At 41.7% G+C, this 22,257-nt stretch overlaps 2 protein-coding genes across 2 annotated transcripts; one reads left to right on the top strand and one right to left on the bottom strand.

The window, feature by feature from the left end:
• Positions 1 to 35: 35 nt before the first annotated feature.
• Positions 36 to 21,299, bottom strand: LOC140315806 (uncharacterized). Its single transcript, XM_072393384.1, has 11 exons — positions 20,994 to 21,299; positions 17,001 to 17,321; positions 15,680 to 16,588; positions 11,733 to 11,770; positions 7,710 to 7,774; positions 7,142 to 7,408; positions 6,491 to 6,659; positions 5,983 to 6,034; positions 5,783 to 5,905; positions 2,341 to 2,439; positions 36 to 1,366 (listed from the first exon to the last, which is right to left on the bottom strand). The coding sequence occupies exons 1-11, from the start codon at positions 21,154 to 21,156 to the stop codon at positions 168 to 170; spliced, it is 3,405 nt and encodes a 1,134-aa protein (XP_072249485.1). The 5' UTR covers positions 21,157 to 21,299; the 3' UTR covers positions 36 to 167.
• On the top strand, positions 6,399 to 10,391 carry LOC140315902 (uncharacterized). Its single transcript, XM_072393512.1, has 3 exons — positions 6,399 to 6,681; positions 8,123 to 8,253; positions 8,568 to 10,391. Exons 2-3 carry the CDS (start codon positions 8,166 to 8,168, stop codon positions 9,749 to 9,751), a joined length of 1,272 nt encoding a protein of 423 aa, XP_072249613.1. The 5' UTR covers positions 6,399 to 6,681; positions 8,123 to 8,165; the 3' UTR covers positions 9,752 to 10,391.
• Positions 21,300 to 22,257: the final 958 nt, after the last annotated feature.

Here is a 22,257-nt window from a genome sequence, read left to right as displayed (position 1 = left end):
ATCTGCTAAATACATAAACATTTTTTAAAAAATCAAGTGACCGCTGCTAAAACTTAGGTTAAATGCATTTTGATCTGTGTGAATTTTTGTCAAGCCTGGTTCATGCTTCTCTCTGATCATTTCTTTTTGAATAGATATTTCGGTAATAAATCGGCTGTGTTGAGTTCTTATGTGGAACTGAGATCTGGCATGACATCCCTGTGAGTTTTCATGTGTGCATTTAAATGATCTCTTGCAGAGAAAGTTTTCTCACAAATCTGGCAAGAATAAGGCTTTTCACCAGTGTGGGTTCTCATGTGGTTCACCAGTTTATCATTTGCTTTATAGGATTTTCCACATGTACCACAAACATATGGCCTTTCACCAGTGTGGGTTCTCATGTGGATCAACAATTTTTCATTATTTCTGAAACGTTTACCGCATGTTTCACAGGGACATGGCCTCTCATCTCTGTGGATTTTCATATGAATACTCAAACTACTACTTGTAGTGTAACCTTTCCCGCATGTTTCACAAGTATATGGCTTCTCACCTGTGTGGATGGTGGTATGCGCTTTTAAAAGAGATGATATTGAAAAACATCTGCCACATGTTTTGCAAGAAAATGGCTTCTCGCCCGTGTGGATTCTCATGTGGATCGGTAAATAATGACTTCTTTTGAAACTTTTCCCACATATTTTGCAAGAATATGGCTTCTCGCCCGTGTGGATTCTCATGTGGATCGGCAAGTAATTACTATTTCTGAAACTTTTCCCACACAAGTTGCAAGAATATGGCTTCTCACCCGTGTGGATTCTCATGTGGATCGGTAAGTAACGACTCTTTCTGAAACTTTTCCCACATATTTTGCACGGATATGGCCTCTCATCTTTTTGTTCTTTGTGATGTTCTTTCTTTTTAGCCTTGATGTTAATATCTTTTCCACAGTTTGCAAACTGTAAACCAGGGACAGTTTCACTCTGACTCTCTGACATGGGAGAGCTGTGTTCACTGCTGCTGTGACTTGTGTTTCTGTAACGTCTCTTCTTTGGCTTCTGCTTGGCATCTCCAGTTGATACAAAGTCTTCATGCTCACTCAGTTCCTGATCTTGGTTCTCAGGTCCAGGAGAGCTGTCTGACAGAGTCTGGTCAGCATTAGATTCTGGTTTACTGTGGTCACCTTCGTCAGAATAAGGAGTCACCATGAAGGTATCCTGCTTCAGTACAAGCTGTTCTCCACCCTGACTGCTGCAGAGGTCATCCCTTTTCACTGTAATACATGGAGGTTCTGGTTCCTCCTGGTCTGGACTGGACTTCCTGTCCTGGTTACAGAGCGGTTGGTCAGCAGGAACTTCCTCTTTTACAAAAACACGGTGCTGTGGGACGTCTGGAGAGACAGAGAAAGGTTACTACTTTCATGTTATGGACGTTTTTATTGTTTTTTGATAGTTTTAACCCAAAAAAGACTAATAATTTATTTCATGAGCCACAAATATTTCTGCACATGCACAGAAACTTTTTGGTATTCTGTGCTTCCCTTAAAGAGAGGTTCCCAAAATTAAATATTAAAGGACTGGAAATGATTATTGGACATGAGAGTGGAGTGTGAACATGGCAAAATAAATGACTATTTATCAAAAAAAATTATATTTGCAGATATAAATTGAGAACAAAATGTGAAAAACATTTCTTTTTATAACTTGACATTTCCATCAATCCATAAAATATTCCACATGTTTATGTGAGGTTAAATTTATCTAATTTAAGAGGTAAGAACCAGATTTTATGTTTCTGTAAGGTTTTCTTTCCTGTTTTCTGTCACTGAAGCACAGACGAAAAGTTATTCAGAGCACGGAGTGACATAACTGTATTGTCTTATTTTGTTTGTTTTAAAGAATAAAATTTAAAACTAAAGACATGTCGACGGTTTGTTCAATCAGCGTCTATCATTACTGCTGGCAGCTAAAATCACAACCTTTATTAAACAATAGTGATTCCACGACAGATAAAAATGAGATCTTATCACTTTCGTCACTCTTTGCATCTTTAAACACATTCACATTTGTTTATCTCTTGGAAAAACAGTTTATCTGCCTCAGCTCAGCACAAAGACATCTACAACAGCAGTTGCTGTTGGCAACCATGGTTATCATGAGATGGGCTGAGTCTGGAAGCTTTTCTGTATATTGATCTCTTTTAAGCACGGCATGCTTCAATATTCTGGTTTAGAAAGAGAAGCGTTCGAGTTATTTCTCCTGAGAGAAGCTGCACCTTAACACATGCAACAAAGATCTGTGATTAGGATCCTACACGAGTCACATTCATGTGTTAGCTCATCAAAGCCTTTCTAATGTTACGCACCTATTCTGTGCAGCTTTATTTGGAGTTTCCGGGTGATTTCCAGCAGTCTGCACTGACGATCCATCTCTTCCTTGTTCTTGACACTCATTTTTCCAAACTCTGTGAAAGTGAGAGGTGCTGCGAGTGTTAGCCTGCGTACGCAGATAAGACAACGTTTAAGATTCAGATTTGGTTATTATGGTTAGACTTCTGTGGCAGAAACAATCATTTTATCTGAAGATATTTCTAATTTCATCATTCAAACAATACCAGGCTGAAAAATAAAGAAGATTTTTAGTTAAAAATCATTAAATCTAAATATATATAAAATGGAAAAACTAGTTTTTCTTAATGTCCAGTGATCAGACCAGAAGTTTGTTTAGAGTAGATGATCCACACTGAGGCATGAATATATCAGGCAGTGCAAAGATGGACGAGGTTAGTCACAAACATTCCTATAATGACAATAACAGAGCTCATATACCTCCAGATTACTGTTAACTCGGCACGATCAGTGTCCAGTTCTGGTTGAGAAGAGGATCTGAAGCAGTTCTTAAATCCAAATTGAACAGAAAATCCGAGGTTAACATATAATTGTGTTGTTTTTACTGTCTCAGGAGGAGGTCTGAGCTCTTTTTTTAATGACCTTCCTTTGATAAATCTGTGATGCTCGACAAGCTTTTTTATTACCATTTTATTACCTACATTTGGAATTCTTATCTGGCTTTTGTCCATAATGTGTCTCCTCTCAACAAAGCTCTGCTTTGTACCAGAACACGAACAAACTTTTCCAGATGCAACAACTAATTTCATAGAATGGGAGGCAGAGCCTTCAGTTATCAGGCCCCTAAAAGCAGAATGGGAGGCAGAGCCTTCAGTTATCAGGCCCCTAAAAGCAGAATGGGAGGCAGAGCCTTCAGTTATCAGGCCCCTAAAAGCAGAATGGGAGGCAGAGCCTTCAGTTATCAGGCCCCTAAAAGCAGAATGGGAGGCAGAGCCTTCAGTTATCAGGCCCCAAAAAGCAGAATGGGAGGCAGAGCCTTCAGTTATCAGGCCCCAAAAAGCAGAATGGGAGGCAGAGCCTTCAGTTATCAGGCCCCTAAAAGCAGAATGGGAGGCAGAGCCTTCAGTTATCAGGCCCCTAAAAGCAGAATGGAGGCAGAGCCTTCAGTTATCAGGCCCCTAAAAGCAGAATGGGAGGCAGAGCCTTCAGTTATCAGGCCCCTAAAAGCAGAATGGGAGGCAGAGCCTTCAGTTATCAGGCCCCTAAAAGCAGAATGGGAGGCAGAGCCTTCAGTTATCAGGCCCCTAAAAGCAGAATGGGAGGCAGAGCCTTCAGTTATCAGGCCCCTAAAAGCAGAATGGGAGGCAGAGCCTTCAGTTATCAGGCCCCTAAAAGCAGAATGGGAGGCAGAGCCTTCAGTTATCAGGCCCCTAAAAGCAGAATGGGAGGCAGAGCCTTCAGTTATCAGGCCCCTAAAAGCAGAATGGGAGGCAGAGCCTTCAGTTATCAGGCCCCTAAAAGTAGAATGGGAGGCAGAGCCTTCAGTTATCAGGCCCCTAAAAGCAGAATGGGAGGCAGAGCCTTCAGTTATCAGGCCCCTAAAAGCAGAATGGGAGGCAGAGCCTTCAGTTATCAGGCCCCTAAAAGCAGAATGGGAGGCAGAGCCTTCAGTTATCAGGCCCCTAAAAGCAGAATGGTAGGCAGAGCCTTCAGTTATCAGGCCCCTAAAAGCAGAACGGGAGGCAGAGCCTTCAGTTATCAGGCCCCTAAAAGCAGAATGGGAGGCAGAGCCTTCAGTTATCAGGCCCCTAAAAGCAGAATGGGAGGCAGAGCCTTCAGTTATCAGGCCCCTAAAAGCAGAATGGGAGGCAGAGCCTTCAGTTATCAGGCCCCTAAAAGCAGAATGGGAGGCAGAGCCTTCAGTTATCAGGCCCCTAAAAGCAGAATGGGAGGCAGAGCCTTCAGTTATCAGGGCCCTAAAAGCAGAATGGGAGGCAGAGCCTTCAGTTATCAGGCCCCTCTCTGTGGAACCAGCTGCCAGTTTGGCTTCAGGAAGCAGACACCCTCTCTACCTTTAAGATCAGGCTGAAACTTTCCTTTCTGATAAAGCTTATAGTTAGGGATGGCTCAGGTGAGCCTGAAACATCCCATAGTTCTGCTGCTATAGGCCCAGCCTGCTGGGGGAGCTCCCATGATGCACCTCTCCTCCCTCCATGTACAGATGACATCATTGCTGTCATTAACTTGTGTTTCTCTCTCTCAGCAGGTGTCTCTGGCCTGGTGTTACGCTGCTTGTTGTCCCCTCTTTCCTGTCCTCTCAGCCCCAGCTGGTCCAGGCAGATGGACCCTTCCTGGTTCTGGTTCTGATGGAGGTTTCTTCCTGTTAAAATGGAGTTTTTTCTCTCCACAGTCGCCTCGTGCAGCTCAGGATCAAAGAGAAGTTTCACTGCAATCTTTAATGACTTGGATCTTTGAAGTTTCTTGAGATCATCTCAGTTAGCTTCATCACAGAGCGGTACAGCAACTTGTCCCGCATGTTTCTTTATTACGCTTCCAAGAATGAGTAAATCCATATTTAATACCTAACCAAACACTCATTTGTAAGTCGCTTTGGATAAAAGTGTCTGCTAAATGCATAAACAGTATATGACTATCCCAGTTATGGCTGTGGGTAATAAACAAAGCTGGTCAGAGTTTCCCTGGCTATGGGAGCGTCCTGTTAACACAGCTGCAGTCAGACACGTTTTATATCAGCAGAACAGCTTATTCTGTCTGAAAGAACAGGTCAAGGTCACACCACAAAGTGCATTCACATAGTTAAATCATCACAAAATGTATTCAGTCATCAACATTCTGTACTTGTCAATGACAATAAAGTTGAACTGAATCAGAATAACTCTGAATAAAGCTGAAGTAACGCTTCACAGACGAGGTTTTTCTTTGAATATCACAAAAAAACGGTGAGTGAATCACTACCAGATAACATTTCTTATCTGTGACAGAAACAAGAAAACACTATATGCGCTGCTGGTATAACTTTATTTCTAAACTAAACTTCACTTATTTAACTATGCAATAGCCTTTGTAATGCTAAATAACAGCAAAAAAAAAAAAAAAACAGCAAAGAGAGACAAATACGGTTCTTAAACATTATCTTTGCTCCAGCCAAAGAAATTCTTCCTTTTTATTAATCTAACTGGATTTAATAGTTTTCTATGCACAAAATCAGCTTAAACAAGACGACTGTTCACCAGCATCACGTGGATGCCAAAGTGAGCCTGTACGCGACAGGAAACAGCCAAATAAAGGAGATTTAAATACTTTTAGCTCACATGATTGTTTTGGATGTTTCCTGGATTTAAGCTGCTTGTCTTTAGCAGAAACAGTAAAAGAACTGGTGGGAAGCCAGGCTGTGGGACCACCAAAGTGTTGACACCTGGTTATGTCTCATGAACTCACCTATCGTGTTATAATCGGTCAAACTCCGGTTCGGTTCGTTTAAGTGCTGCCTTTTCCCGTCGAACCTGGAAGTTCTGACTCCACTGGTCTCACCTTCAACTGACGAAACTTTATCTGACACCGCTTATTTAATTTCGCGATGTTTTCATCAGGCATCTATGTGGTCACCTCCTCTCCATTTGATCTGACGCTGTAGATACCAGATGTGCTCGGGGCCCTGCGCCTGTTGGTGACGTCACATTCTACGATTGGCTGGACGTTGGTACGATGACGTACGGGAATGTGATTGGTCCGGACAACTTACTGAAGTAGTAAACAAAAACAACATATTGAAGTCTTTTTCGCGGCTCTTCGTAGGAAACATGGACGGCTTTTACAAAGAAATCCAGCTTTATCTTTCGAAAGGGACTTGACCCCCGAGCACATCTGATTCTTATGAAATGGGACGCAATGTAGTTTGTAATAAAGTTGGAGTTTCTATTAAATAACGTCATATTGGCAAAAAATACTTCATTCATAGAATGTAAATAGTAAACCCAGTACTTTGTGTTTTCTTAGCTGTTTTTTTGTGACTTTTATAGAAATGCTGACATGATTAGCTCAGTTTCCAAATACATTTTGTATTGAAAAAAAAAGTTTTTTACGAGTGGCAGATCTGGCTACCCGAGCACATCTGGTACCTACACCGGACCAATCACTTTCCCTTACGTCATCGTGCCAACGTCCAGCCAACCATAGACGCAGGGCCCCCCCGAGCAGATCTAGTAACCCGAGCACATCTGGCCGTTGGTGAGCCAGAACTTCTAGGATTGAATGGAAAAGACCACTGAAACGAACCGAACAGAGTTTGCTGTGTGGTCCGAGCTCATCGTTGGATCTGACCGATTATAACACGACAGGTGAGTTCAGGAGACACGACCAGGTATCCACACTTTGGTGTTTCGTTAATTATAAACCCAAGTAACGGTTTAAGTCCAGGGAAAAAACATGGCGACGAATCTAAAGGGTGAGTAATGAAGCGGAATTCCTGTGGCTGGAGCAAAGTTAGTTTTCAGACCAGTCTTTGGCTCTCTTTTCTGTGTGAGGTGAATTTTAAATGGTAGTTTTGTGTTGTTACTCCGCATTACAAAGGTTACTGCAATGCACTGTTAAATAAAGAGTTCTTTAGTTTTTCAAACTTTTATTTTAGTTTTAAATGTATTCTTCTTTTTCTTTTCGAGTGTAATTGTTTTTTATTTTGACTCTTTGCACCAATCAGCAAAACAAATTCCTTATGTCTGAAGTCACCAACAAATGTAAAACTTTTACTTTTATTGCCCCTCATTTAACGAGCTGCTCTGATTTTCGTCTCAAAACTACGTCACTCCTGTTGACTCCACCCCCTCTACCAAGCCCCGCCCACTCAGATTGACCCAGCCGGACGGATGAAGCCAGCTGCTGGTGCTTCCTGTGTAGCAAAAGCCTTCCAGTTGGTGCTTGCAGGCCAGACTTAGAGGGTCCTTACAGCTGCTCTGTTGCATCTGATTCCTGGTGGATATTTGGTATAAACCATGAGTGGTGGGGAGGGGAGGAGCTTTGTAAGCTCCAGGCACATTATTGTGAACATAGTCCAGAGGGCTGTCTTCCCTGATGGGTCAGGGCACATTCTGAGATTCAGTCTGTTGAAATCCCCCATGATGATGAAGGCTCCATCTGGTTGTGTTTGAATAGCTTCACGCAGCTTTTTCATAGCTAGCTTAGCATTAGCTTCTTCTTTCAGTCAAAACAACATTTGTAAACTCCCTCGGCAGGTAAAAAAAAGTCAGTTCTGGTCTAATCATAAGAAATCTGAGGTCAGCGTCACACCATGTTTTTATGTAAATACACAGACCACAGACAATGTGGTGTTTGTTCTAGCTAAGCTGTAGCCCCCCTTGTCTTTGTTTACGATCCCTCCTCGGGCGGCAGCATCTCCGAGGCGGTTGAGGTGCCTCGCAGGTTTTCAACTGGACACTGATCATGCCGAGTTAACACTAATCTCTGTTATTGTCATTGTAGGAATGTTTGTGACTTACCTCGTCCATCTTTGCACTGCCTGATATATTCATGCCTCAGTGTGGATCATCTACTCTAATCAAACTTCTGGTCTGATCACTGGACATTAAGAAAAACTAGTTTTTCCATTTTATATATATTTAGATTTAATGATTTTTAACTAAAAATCTATTTTATTTTTCAGCCTGGTATTGTTTGAATGATGAAATTAGAAATATCTTCAGATAAAATGATTGTTTCTGCCACAGAAGTCTAACCATAATAACCAAATCTGAATCTTAAACGTTGTCTTATCTGCGTACGCAGGCTAACACTCGCAGTACGTCTCACTTTCACAGAGTTTGGAAAAATGAGTGTCAAGAACAAGGAAGAGATGGATCGTCAGCGCAGACTGCTGGAAATCACCCGGAAACTCCAAATAAAGCTGCACAGAATAGGTGCGTAACATTAGAAAGGCTTTGATGACCTCATTAAGCTTTGTTCTCAATTTATATCTGCAAATATAATTTTTTTTTTGCCATGTTCACACTCCACTCTCATGTCCATAAAATAATCATTTCCAGTCCTTTAATATTTAATCTTGGGAACCTCTCTTTAAGGGAAGCATAGAATACCAAAAAGTTTCTGTGCATGTGCAGAAATATTTGTGGATCATGAAATAAATTATATTCGTCTTTTGTGGGTTAAAACTATTAAAAAACAATAAAAACGTCCATAACATGACAGTAGTAACCTTTCTCTGTCTCTCCAGACATCCCACAGCACCATGTTTTTGTAAAAGAGGAAGTTCCTGCTGACCAACCGCTCTGTAACCAGGACAGGAAGTCCAGTCCAGACCAGGAGGAACCAGAACCTCCATGTATTACAGTGAAAAGGGATGACCTCTGCAGCAGTCAGGGTGGAGAACAGCTTGTACTGAAGCAGGATACCTTCATGGTGACTCCTTATTCTGACGAAGGTGACCACAGTAAACCAGAACCTAATGCTGACCAGACTCTGTCAGACAGCTCTCCTGGACCTGAGAACCAAGATCAGGAACTGAGTGAGCATGAAGACTTTGTATCAACTGGAGATGCCAAGCAGAAGCCAAAGAAGAGACGATACAGAAACACAAGTCACAGCAGCAGTGAACACAGCTCTCCCATGTCAGAGAGTCAGAGTGAAACTGTCCCTGGTTTACAGTTTGCAAACTGTGGAAAAGATATTAACATCAAGGCTAAAAAGAAAGAACATCACAAAGAACAAAAAGATGAGAGGCCATATCCGTGCAAAATATGTGGGAAAAGTTTCAGAAAGAGTCATTACTTACTGATCCACATGAGAATCCACACGGGTGAGAAGCCATATTATTGCAACTTGTGTGGGAAAAGTTTCAAAAGTAGTAATTACTTTCCGATCCACATGAGAATCCACACGGGCGAGAAGCCATATTCTTGCAAAATATGCGGGAAAAGTTTTAATAGATCATCTCTTTTAAAAGCGCATACCACCAGCCACACAGGTGAGAAGCCATATACTTGTGAAACATGCGGGAAAGGTTACACTACAAGTAGTAGTTTGAGTATTCATGTGAAAATCCACAGAGATGAGAGGCCATTTCCCTGTGAAACATGCGGTAAACGTTTCAGAAGTGATGAAAAATTGTCGATCCACATAAGAACCCACACAGGTGAAAGGCCATATGTTTGTGGTACATGTGGAAAATCCTACAATACAAGTGATAAACTGGTGAACCACACGAGAACCCACACTGGTGAGAAGCCTTATTCTTGCCAGATTTGTTTGAAAAGCTTCTCTGTGAGAGTCGGTTTAAATACTCACATGAAAACTCACACGGATGTCGCGTCGTTTCCTTGTGATAAATGTGGTAGAAATCTCAGGCACAAATCTACATTACTGAAACACTTAAGGACTCAACACAGTTCAGATGCTTAAATCTAAACTTCACACAAATCAAAAGGCATTTCAATTTAATTTCCGCTGTAGTCAGTTGAGTTTTAAACTTACAAAAGCCTTAAACTGAGCTCTGGTTTTTATCAGCTGTTATTTTCTAACTTTATTTCGTAATTCCAAGTTTGACAGGTCTCTTCCTCCCTGTTCATCTTTGGTCAGACCTTTAGAGGATTTTAATCAGATGCTTGTGTATGCTCCTGTATGTGGGCACAGACTTGACCCTGAGTTGATTTTGCTTCGTCTCAAAACTATTCACGTTCCTGTCTTCAAACCATCCACAATTTATGCCAAATCCGTTCACTGATGGTCACTTTGATCAGGATGGTGCAGCCTTAAAGATGGAGTTTGTTTATGGGGGTTGGCTGAATGTCATGATGAACATAATCATTTACACGCTTTTAATGTTGAAATATGACTTGAGTGGAAGAGAATGTTCCAGCCAAAAAGTGTGAAAGGAAAAGTGCAATTATGTGTCACGTCACTTAAATGTCTGCATTATTTTTTAGCGTCATTGCAGACTTTTATGTAACTTCTCTTTATTTCTATCACTGTATGAAAGTTGTCTAATTTCACTATGCTGCAGAGAATAAAACTGTCAGAACAAAAGTTGGAAGTTGAGCAATGAATTAAGGTGTGGAAACACGTACCTGCATTTAAATATATGTATATAAGATTAGATAGAACTCTTCTTCTTCTCAGGAAATTAAGATTCCAGCAGCACCATTAAAAAAAAAATAATAATAATATAAAAACTCTACATGCAAAGACGGATAATGATTAAAATAAAGAGATCCCAAAGAGCTTGTGTGAGTACCATGTAAAACACGGTGCTGTGGGACGTCTGGAGAGACAGAGAAAGGTTACTACTGTCATGTTATGGACATTTTAATAGCTTTAACCCACATATAAAGATCTACAATGTGTCCACAGAAATATGGAACAACTTCAAATACACAGAACTTTTTCACACGATGTTTCCCCCCAAAAAAGATCTCTCCTGTATCATGAAATAATTACAAAGTATGATGTGAGCAGAGCTAATCCAGAGGTTGCCAAAATAAGGAGTTAAATAGCTGGAAATGATAATTTCACGTCCACCTTTAAGAGGAAGCTGATAACTCAGGACTTGAGAGGGAAGATTGTGGTTCAAATCTGATTCCTTGGAGCTAATGTGAGAAGAAATGGCGCTGACTTTAGTGTCCGATACTTACCAACTGTGCAAAGGAGTTTTGGGAACCGATAAGAAGGTCCGATAACGACCAGCTATGTCGGGGAGTTTCAGGCTGCAATAAAACATCTTGAGAATAACACACTTCCTCGTTAGTGTGTGCAGAAGAGGCTCAACAGATACACCACATCCGGGCTTTGTGCCTGCTGATGGGAACATGCAGCATCTTCAAGGTCACCAAAAGACAGGAAGCTGATAATAAAGCCTGGAAGCTTCTGAACTGAACTCTTTTAAACACGACATGATAACATATTCTGGTTTGGAAAGAGATGCCTTCGAGTTAATTCTCCTGAAAGAAGCTGCACCTTAACACATGTAGTGTCTGATACTGTTTGAAAGAGCGTCAGGGACAGAGTCCCAGGTCAGAGATGCACATGGTCAAACGTGGACATTTTGCACAGAAATAGGAACACACACACATTCCTGCATCTTTTAAGACATGAGATTGGGGTGTTTTTCTTCCAGGTGTCTCCATATTTCCTATTTACCGTCTTCTTGTGTCAGTTTTCCTCAATTTATGGACATTTGGGGGGAAGTTTGTCAAAGGCCATCTGGAAAGTGTGACACTCCCGTCACGTTTTCATTTTAATTGCATAGATTCATACCTCTGAGGTTACATAAAGGGCATACATGCATGACAAACATCAACAGAAATATAAATCCAGCTGTCTCTCGGGCCAACTTTCTCTACAAAACCCACTAAATAAATAAAACCTCTATCGATTACGGTCTTACCTCAGATGGCTGCGCAGCATCTGGCTTCCCTAAGTATACTGAGGAGCAAAAAAAGCTTCCGAAGGTCAGCAGAAACAACCACGATGCTCCAATAAAAGGAAACAGGTGAAGCCACTAATTCAGCGAAGCAGCCATCTGAGAGAGCTCCACATAAAAGTAATAATTTTACATTAAATCACACAACACACACCTCAAAATGCATCTTTTTATTAAAAACAGTGAAGGATTTCACATGGATGTGGTTCAGATGCAGTCGACATTGGAGAGCGAGAGTTTCTCTTTTCACCCCATAAAAATGTATATTTAACCGTTATCGTATAATACTTCCAACATTAAAACACGTCTTATTAATTATGATGTCACAGTATCTGCTCTGAACTTTCACTTTACATCATCACTTTCCAAAGAGTTATCGTTAGAATCAATTCAAGAAATCAGAAAAACATCAGGCACTGATCATTAAAGCCGTTACAACCACTTAGATGAAGCACAATAATCATTTAATCCATCAGTTTGTGACGGACTGAGAAATGTTCTGAATCAAAGAAATTTATACAGTTAATTTTCAAACGTTAACGAACTCGTAAAACAAAGGAATGAAAACTGTCGAATGTGCATAAAGAACAGGGTCAAAGTGCAACAAAAAACTGAATAATGGAGGGAAAATAAGTTTGTTTTTTTCTGTCAAACAACAAAACAGTGAAAACGGAACCAGGCGATATGAGAAAGTCTTATTCTTATGAGAACATTCCTCATGCAGCAAGAGCTGGAAAGACTAAAAAAAGTTTTATTCACTTTATTCTTCTTCTTAATGCACTCCGGCTGGATTCTTGACCTTTTCCACCCGTTCCCACGAGATTTGGGCTCCATCGCACCAACGCTGCTGCGATTTATAAAACCGAAATGCAGAACCGACCCCCCCCCCCCCCCCCTTTAATTTAAGTGTAGTGACACAAGAGCATAACACTAACACGAAGCCACAAATTAGGAAGTAATTACACGGAGAGACACCAAGATGGAACCAACGAGGCCAACGGTATTCCCGTTCCTGTAGTGGTCGGCCGCTGCTCTCGGTTGGTATTACTTTCCACTGCAGGAGCGTTGGCAGGAACCTTTAAACAACCTTTATCTCCAGTCTCTATACCCACTTAATCCAATTTAGGGTCATGGGAGGGGGGCTGGAGCCTATCCGAGCCTAACAGGGTACAACCTGGACGGGTCACCGGTCCATCACAGGGCCACTCCAGTGACCGAACGTGCATGTTTTTGGGCGGTGGTGCTAACCACGACACCACCGTGCAGCCCACAACCTTTATCTAATATCCTCAGCCTGTCCATCAGAGGATAGACTTTAAGGTTCTGATGCCGGTCCATCAGAGGATAGACTTTAAGGTTCTGATGCTGGTCCATCAGAGGATAGACTTTAAGGTTCTGATGCTGGTCTATAAAGCTCTGAATGGTCCAAAATACATCAGTGACCTCCTGACCCACTATGAACCTCCCAGACCCCTCAGGTCATCTGGATCCGGTTCTTTATCAGTTCCCAGAGTCAGAACCAGACCTGGAGAAGCTGCATTCAGCTTCTATGCTCCACATGTCTGGAACAAACTCCCAGAAAGCCTCAGATCAGCTGAAACTCTCAGTATTTAAGTCCAGGCTGAAGAAACATCTGTTTTCAGCTGCATTTGAATAAGCTTGAGTTTCAAAACGGAATCAGATTTTAACTCCTGATTTTATCTTATATGTATCGTTTTATTCTGATTTGATCTATTGTTCTTATTTCTTTCTTTCGTATAAATTTTAAATCATGCTTTTTATTTCTTCTGTTTTAATGTTGCTGTGAATGGGAACGAGCCAGTGAATCTGCAGCGGCAGGTCGTAAAAATCATAGCGACAAACCAGCCAAGAGCAGCGGCTGACCACTGCCAGATCAGCTTAGCATTAATCCTTTTCACTCTCAGCCTTGCTGCTTTTACATGTCTTTGGTTGACCAAATCACAGGCAATTAACTGTAATTAATGGTAAGTAGTAAGAGTAAGCATCAGGTAAACGACTATAAACCATACCTAAAATTATACAAACTGGTTCATCAACACATAGCAACACCAGAAGGAAAAGTCTTAAAGTTGAATGGTGGTAACAGCCTCCTAACTTTCCAACCTTTAAGCCTTTGCATACCAAGTCTGCAGTTTCTGATGAAGAGCTGATTACTGCGGTTGAATCTCAAAAGTCAGAGCTCCGATTTCATTAAAAAAAGAAACCCGCCAGCTGCGTTCATTCCATTCTTTAAATTGTTTGTCATAAAGTGCTTGGTACTGGAAAACAAAGGCGATTACAAACAAGGTGGCTCGAAGCGGGAAACAACCGTCAAAGAACATTTAAAAACATTTGACTCGTAGGAAACAAAAGGAGTTTTGAAGACTTTGACAGATAAAACCTTTGGATTCAGTGTGTAAACGATTGACGTCTTTTCAAGGTGCGACAATACTGGACGCCAAATACTAACTTGGTGTGCAAAGGCCTTCAGTCTTTCTGACAGACTCGCCTGGTAGAATTTTTGTGCAAAATCCTGCTTTGATCTTCTTCTCGACTTCGCGTTTTAAATGCAACGCTGGTATTTTTTTGCCACTCCTGGATTTCAAACCCAAATCCTCTAATGCTTAGTTTATGCTTCTCCGTAACGTCCTCGACGTAGTCATTGCTCTGCAGTTCACCACCATGCCACCAGGGGGTGTGGCTGTGTGTTTGTGTGGTTTCAGGTTATAGCCGAATCCTTGCTTTTTCTTCCGGTCACAGTTAACAACAGTAACCAATGGCAACCGAGGTGGAGCAGCTGTATTTGCAGCTGGAGCGCATCAATATTGAAGAACAAATGCTTAAATTTCAAATGTTGAACTGCAGGCAATAGAGAAGACGTTTGCGGACGACCAGCCTAGGCTGAACGAGTGAATTTACAACCTGGATGAACAAATGCACTAGATATTAGATCATTTTGAACGTCAACGAGCCGATTCAACAAGCTTCTTCACCGTGTACAGCCATTAAGACCGGAAATTATGTTCTGAGCAGACCAATCACAGGCCTTACGAACCGCGTCTACGCGACATGTAGTTAGGATTTTTTGGAGGTGCACGTCAGGCTAAGGCGGAGGGGTCCACGTCCACGTCGTAGCTACAGCGGCGAAGTGACGGAGAAGCATAAACTACGCTTGAGTCAGTGGCTGTCGGTACATCCAACGCTTCACAGAAACAAAAGAAACTTCACAGTAAAACAATCAAAAGCAGAATAACGGGACTCACAGATTAAGTCACTAAAACCTCAGCAACATTATATTTGATGTTTTTTTTTAAAGTCTGTATGAGTCCCGCTAAGTGAAAATGCTGCGTTTACTTACGCTGGTATTAAAGGGGAACTCCGGATGAAGGGGTCCCAGTAGAGTGCCTGTGTAGAAATCCCTCCGTTAGCTCTCCTATAGCTGCAAGTAGCCACATAACAGCAGCTATGAGCTAACAGAGCTATAGCACACGTTCATTCATTCATTCTTCTTAAAGTGTTGGTGAAATAAAGACAGATAAAGCCTTATTTAGAGGCTGCATCCTCTAAGCCCCGTTCACTCCGTTATATGGATCTCCAGTTATCTAAATATCTTCTGAAGGACGCCGACTTTCACCAAACTGTTCTCAGTGAGCAGATGAACGTATTTCATGCCAGAAATAAGGTCCAGGTTTAAAAATACCGGAGTTCCTCTTTAAAGCTCATTAAATCAGGCAGCATCGTTGTCCCGTCTTCTCAAGTAAAGACGGCTGACCACATTTGATCTCTTTCATATGAAGATTCTTGGTCTTTGAGCCGTTATAAAATAATCTTGCTGAAAGCAATTCTTAAAGCTTTAATTCTATTCGATTTGACATGTTTTGAATAATATCTCAGCACAACAATTTCTCATTGGTGTTGAGTTGTTATGTGCACCAACAAATCCCTGTTGTGACAGAAACGTTTCCCGCACGTTTCACACAGATACGGTCTCTCACCGGTGTGAGTTCTCATATGAGCTGTCAAACTACCGTTTTGAGTGAAACGTTTCCCACATGTTTTGCAGGAATATGGCCTTTCGCCTGTGTGGGTCGACAAGTGACGCAACAAATCACCATTGTTGCTAAAACGTTTCCCACAAGTTTTACAAGGATATGGTCGCTCACCCGTGTGAGTTCTCATGTGAACTGTCAGATTACCATTTTGAGTGAAACTTTTCCCACATGTTTTGCAGGAATATGGCCTTTCGCCTGTGTGGGTTCTCATGTGAATCAATAATTTTTCATTAACTCTGAAACCTTTGCCACATGTTTCACAAAAGTACGGCCTCTCGTCTGTGTGAGTGTTTAAATGATTGTATAATGCAGAGGAGCTGGAAAATCTTTTCCCGCATGTTTTGCAAGAATACGGCTTTTCACCTGTGTGGACTCTGTAATGTGCCTTCAGTTTTGACCTCGACTTGTAAGCTTTTCCACAAAACTCACACTGGAGAGACTTTTCACCTGTGCCAGTATTGCACGGACTCTTTGACGTGGGAGAGATGTCGGCATTGCTGCAACGACTTCTGTTGTGTTGATCCTGGTCTTGACACTCAGATTCTGGTTCACTGTGGTCACTTTCCTCATAAGTCACAGTGATGATATTGTACTCCTGCTTAAGTACAGGTTGCTCTTGCTCCTGACTAATGCAGAGATCATCTTGTTCTTCTTTAATGTAGGATGACTGTGGTTCCCTCTGGTCCAAACTAAAGTTCCTTTCCTGCTTACAGAGCTGCTGGTCCACAAGAATCTGTTTGCAGACATGTTGCTGTGCGAAGTCAGAGACTACAAAGTAGAAGACAAGAGGAAAAACATTACTTCCATGTTAAGGAAGGCGCAACCTGTATGTACAGAAATGGTGGACTCTGGAACAACCAAGTGTTAATGAAGTTTTCTGAAAACAGGAACCGAAGAAAGTCTAAAGCTCCGTAATAAATTATAATTGTGCCTAAAGTAGCAGGTAAATTAGCATTTTGACATTAACTTTTCCCACATTTTAAAAGAATATAGCCTTTCATCTGAGGGTTGTTACTCGGTTCAACAAATCCCAAATGTGATTTAAATCTTTCCCTCTGACCTGTGTGAAGGGTTAAATAATTACCTAATGCACAAATCTTTTCCCACAAGTTTTGCAAGCAGCTGGCTTCTCATGTGGGCCTCTGTAATAAGCTTAAGTCACACTGAACAGACTTTTTACCTGTGCCAGTATTACCTTGACTCTTTGACGTGGGAGACGAGTTTGCAATGCTCGTGTCACTTCTGTTGAGTTCTTCATGAGTTTGATGCTCGTGTTCTGGTTCACTTTGGTCACTTTCTTCATAAGTCACAGTCACAATATTGTACTCCTGCTTCACTACAGGCTGGTCTAAGTCCTGACTGATGCAAAGGTCCTCCTGTTCCTCTTTGATGGTGGAAGGCTGTGGTTCCTTGACATCCGGACTGGAGTTCCTTTCCTGCTTACAGGGCTGCCGGTCCATCAGAACCTCCTCTCGTTTGTAGGCATGCTGCTGTGGAAGGTCTGGGGAGACAAAAAAGGATGAAATCAACCAGCGTGTAAACAAACTGGGAATTTTTGAAGGACGAAGCGTTACTTCAGTTTCTTGAAAGATTTTTGAGGAACAAAGCATTTCTTCCTCAAGACCAAGTTCAAGTTGATCTGCCTTCAGTCTCCTTTTCTCCCCTCAAAGTTGTGGTTCTTGATCAAAGACCTGGCAGTAATTAACTTTAACCTTGAACACAACTTTTCTGTGGGGTTATTCAGGGGTGCAGTGCCCCCTCCTGTAAGAGGACTGTAACTGCAACGCTAACTAAAATGATTTCTAAAACATGGCTGTTTATTAAATAGCTGAAGTCTGAACGTTGTCATTTTAAAATCGTAGTTGCCACGTGTTGCTTATTAAATGTTTAACTGCAAATCATGTTGGATACCAAAGCTCAAAGGCTCATGGACATTAAATGGTAAATGAACTGTACTTGTGTAGCTTTTCTAGTCCAGCTGACCACTCAAAGCACCTCTAACACGACATGCCACATTCACCCGTTCAAACACACTGATACGGCACATCTAATGCTCCCCACACACCAGAAGACTTAGAAAATACTCTATCAGCTCACATCTAAAGACTCGTGTTTAGAGTTTTTAGTCCCAGACGAGCCTCAGACTAAAGATTTTACAAACACTGAATCTTGTAGGGTCACTATTTACAAGACTACAACTAGATTTTTTAGATTTTTCCCATCATGCTCAGCAGAAGTTTTACAAAAATGGAGGAGAAGCAGCTTTTAGCTGCAGCTGCTCTGGTCTGTGCAGAGGTTTGTAGTGAAAAACCCAACAAAAAGGAGAGAAAACGCCACAGACAGTTAATTTTCTCGTTCTTCTACGTCCGCCGACATGTTTGTTATCGACTGTCTGCTTCCTGTTTCTGATGCTGTCAGAGCTCATCTATTGGCTGTTGATTGTGTTACATCACTGCGACCTGAGATGATATTAAACACGTTTGATATCAGCCTAAGACGAGGGAGAGACTGGTATGAAACGCGATCGCAGACTGCGGATTACCGCCTTAAACTTAATGATCGAGATGACGGGAGCGCGCCGAGACTCCAGTTAGACTCCTAAAGGCTCCAGTTGGACTCCTAAAGACTCCAGTTAGACTAAAGGCTCCAGTTGGACTCCTAAAGACTCCATTTAGACTCCTAAAGACTCCAGTTAGACTCCTAAAGACTCCAGTTAGACTCCTAAAGACTCCAGTTAGACTCCTAAAGGCTCCAGTTAGACTCCTAAAGGCTCCAGTTAGACTCCTAAAGGCTCCAGTTAGACTCCTAAAGGCTCCAGTTAGACTCCTAAAGGCTCCAGTTAGACTCCTAAAGGCTCCAGTTAGACTCCTAAAGACTCCAGTTAGACTCCTAAAGACTCCAGTTAGACTCCTAAAGACTCCAGTTAGACTCCTAAAGACTCCAGTTAGACTCCTAAAGACTCCAGTTAGACTCCTAAAGACTCCAGTTAGACTCCTAAAGACTCCAGTTAGACTCCTAAAGACTCCAGTTAGACTCCTAAAGACTCCAGTTAGACTCCTAAAGACTCCAGTTAGACTCCTAAAGACTCCAGTTAGACTCCTAAAGACTCCAGTTAGACCCCTAAAGACTCCAGTTAGACTCCAGTTAGACTCCTAAAGACTCCAGTTAGACTCCTAAAGACTCCAGTTAGACTCCTAAAGACTCCAGTTAGACTCCTAAAGACTCCAGTTAGACTCCTAAAGACTCCAGTTAGACTCCTAAAGACTCCAGTTAGACTCCTAAAGACTCCAGTTAGACTCCTAAAGACTCCAGTTAGACTCCTAAAGACTCCAGTTAGACTCCTAAAGACTCAGTTTTTAATCTGGGACTGTGGAAATCATTTGGTGTAAACCCAGCATTAGTCTATTCATAACTATGTGCTTCCTACTCATTCACGTTCAGGTTCTTGCCCAAGGACGCTTCGACATGTGGAAGCCGGAGTCAAACCACCGATTGGTGGGCGACTGCTCTTCCTCCTGAGCTTCAGCTGCCCCAATGGACCTCAGGTTGTGAGACTTTGGGTGAAAGAGGACTAAAATACCTGCGTTTTGAAGTAAAATTTGTCCAGATATTTTGGACGTGAGAGGCATTTTACGTCCAAATTTTCATTTTAGAGTGGGAGTTAGAGGGTGAGCTGCATGAGACGAGGTCCTCTGGCTCCATAAAACGTAAACTGCCGTTGTGTCAAAGCTGTATAAGCTATCAACAAGCCCTTTACCACAGTTAAAGCTGAGTCTTTCCTGTCACATACAAACTTTGAATGATGTGTCTGTGATACCGTATGGCCGAGTTAGGAGGCCTACCGTCTACTTTAAGTAAAGGTGTTGTTTCTAAGGCTATGATGCCAGTTCATGCTGATATTAATATCGGTTATATTTACATTATGTTAGCCAACAGGCGGGTCCAGTTGTACAGGGACTGAACACACACATATATATATATATATATATATAACACTAGTATTTGCTCCTCTGTTTGAGCATCATTTGAAACAATCAATCCGATCAAAATGTTTGCAGTGATCAGTCAAAGTGAAATCAACACTTTATTTATACTGCACTGTTCATAGATGCACTTAGACAATAAAAAGTGAAATTAAACTAGATTCAGAAGCATAAACACAGCTAAAGCATGTAATACTAATAAAAAAAGATCCAAATCCTGTCATAAAACAATTAAATGAAATAAGACGAGATAAAAAACAAGCAGAAACCAAACCGAACGCAGTGGAAAAGCTTGAAGATGCAGTTTGTGGGGTTTGGTTCCACATAAAACCTAAAGTTAGTTTTATTTTGAATAATCCAGAACTCTGGAGACTCTGGAGTTTACATCCATTTACTTCACGTCTTTTTCTTTTGGTTTGTGGACATTTGGAACTATCAGCCCCGCACTTATAAACCATAACTTTACCTTTTGGGCTTTTATGGGGAACCAGAGTTCATCATATTATCCTCCCACATGATTCCAAAACTTTCTCCATCTATTTCATCTCATTTCAGGCTCTGCTTTAGCAGCATCCTGCCTGTAAAATGCTCACAGGTTGGGATTATTATGGGATTATCATCACCGTCGGCTCTGAAATTCCTCGACATCCAAAAACCTTAAAAGCAGGGTCCACGCGCAGGTCTCCCCCCCTTTCCAGGGAAGATCAATGCGGCCCCTGCTGCACGGTTCATGACAAAGAATCAGAGTCTCCAAAGAGCAGTAAATGTGAAGAGAAGCCGCGGCCTCTGCGGATTTTAATGCCCAACTTGGAAATCTGATGTCGCCCACAGCGCCATCTTGGACCCGCCCCTCTCTATCCGCAGTCTTCCCACCTTCTGTTTATTCAGGCAACTTAGCCCAAGTGTTAAAGCTGGAACCTCCGCGGAAGGACCCACATCCACCCTGAAAACCACAACAAACCGAAACAAATCCGATCTGTGGTCGTTTCACGTCTCCTTCTGAGTCTCTTTGCGGTTTTCATGCTTTCAGTTTGCGTTTGATCTCCGTTAGCATCGACCAAAACACCATCATTTTTCACACTAAGTGACACTGATGCTGAATGTTTCTTGTTCTACTTTAGGAAATGCTTGTAATGTCTGTCTGAAAAATAGATTTAGGGCCGATACGCTTTCATCCGGGTGACATTTACCTCTTTTCTGTAGCTTTATCTCAGGTTTCCAGCTGATGTCCAACACTGTGAGCGGACGGTCGAGCTCTTCTTCGTCCCGAACGACCGTTTTTCTTAAATCCGTGAATATTTCTCTAGTTTGTCGCTCGCTGATAAACTCCGTCAGGTACCGAAATGAAGACATTTTTCCCCTGGAACTTCAGGAATGTCAATCCGCTACACAACGCGTCTGCGCGTTCTTCTTCTGTGGTGTTTGATAGCGTCTGGCATACCGGAAGCGTAAAGGCTCGCTGCCGCCATCTGCTGCTCAAAAGCGGGAACAACACATTGGCATAAAAACATACTCCGCATGGAGCAGCGGTTATTCTACATCTGGTTTTGTGTAGTTGTCAGTGATTGTGTATTTAGCGCACTGAACCAATATATATGTAATTAATAAGATGATTAAAAAATAGATTAAAGTTAAAAGTACCATGTAAGACAGGGCTGTCCACATCCGATCCTCGAGGGCCGCTGTCCTGCAGGTTTTAGATGTTTCCCTGCTTTAACACACCTGATTCAAATCAATGCATCATTAGCTGGTTTGTGCAGAACTAAATAATCTGTTGAAGAGATCCATTTCATCTGAATCAGGTGTGTTGAAGCCATTGTTGGGGGTAACGCATTACAAAAGTAATGCATCTGGCACACCTGTACAAAAGTAAGGTGTTACCAAAATATTACGTTTAGGCAGTAATGGAGTATTTTAACGCATTACTAACTATATTTTGGTAATATTATTACAGTTACTGAGTCCGGTACTGTGTTACGAAAAAAAAACCTAGGCGCAACAGTCTTAAATAAAGAGAAGAAGAAGACAGTTTTAAATCAACAGAAGAAGAAGACGGCAACAACAACTGATAATTCAACGTTTTCTAAGTGGTTATACTTGCACTATTTTGAATTTGTCACAGAAATGGATAAGAACCTCACAGTAAGGTGCACTTTATGTGCTGGTGTGAGGCCGAGGGAACTGTGTACGGCTAAAAAATAGTACAAGTTCCCGGGTAAATTGATCCGGGTTATGGAGTATGTTGCATCCTCTGGGGGTAAACTGGCCATCTAATTTAATCTAAATTAAACCCGTGAGAAATATAATAATCTGTTTTTGTTTTATTTCTTGATTGCAAAGCTGCAAGCAAGCTGACGAGGAACTGGAGCTTTAACACAATGATTCATCGTGAAAGTGAAGCTAAACTTCTTTCCAAAGGGATTAAAAGAAGAATCAAGCCGTATTTTAACCATG

The sequence above is a fragment of the Leuresthes tenuis genome, unplaced genomic scaffold (assembly GCF_036924035.1).
Source record: "Leuresthes tenuis unplaced genomic scaffold, fLeuTen1.0.hap1 SCAF_10, whole genome shotgun sequence".
Taxonomy (NCBI): domain Eukaryota; kingdom Metazoa; phylum Chordata; class Actinopteri; order Atheriniformes; family Atherinopsidae; genus Leuresthes; species Leuresthes tenuis.
Note: the sequence above shows the minus strand (reverse complement) of the source record. Positions and strands in the feature narration are given on the sequence as shown.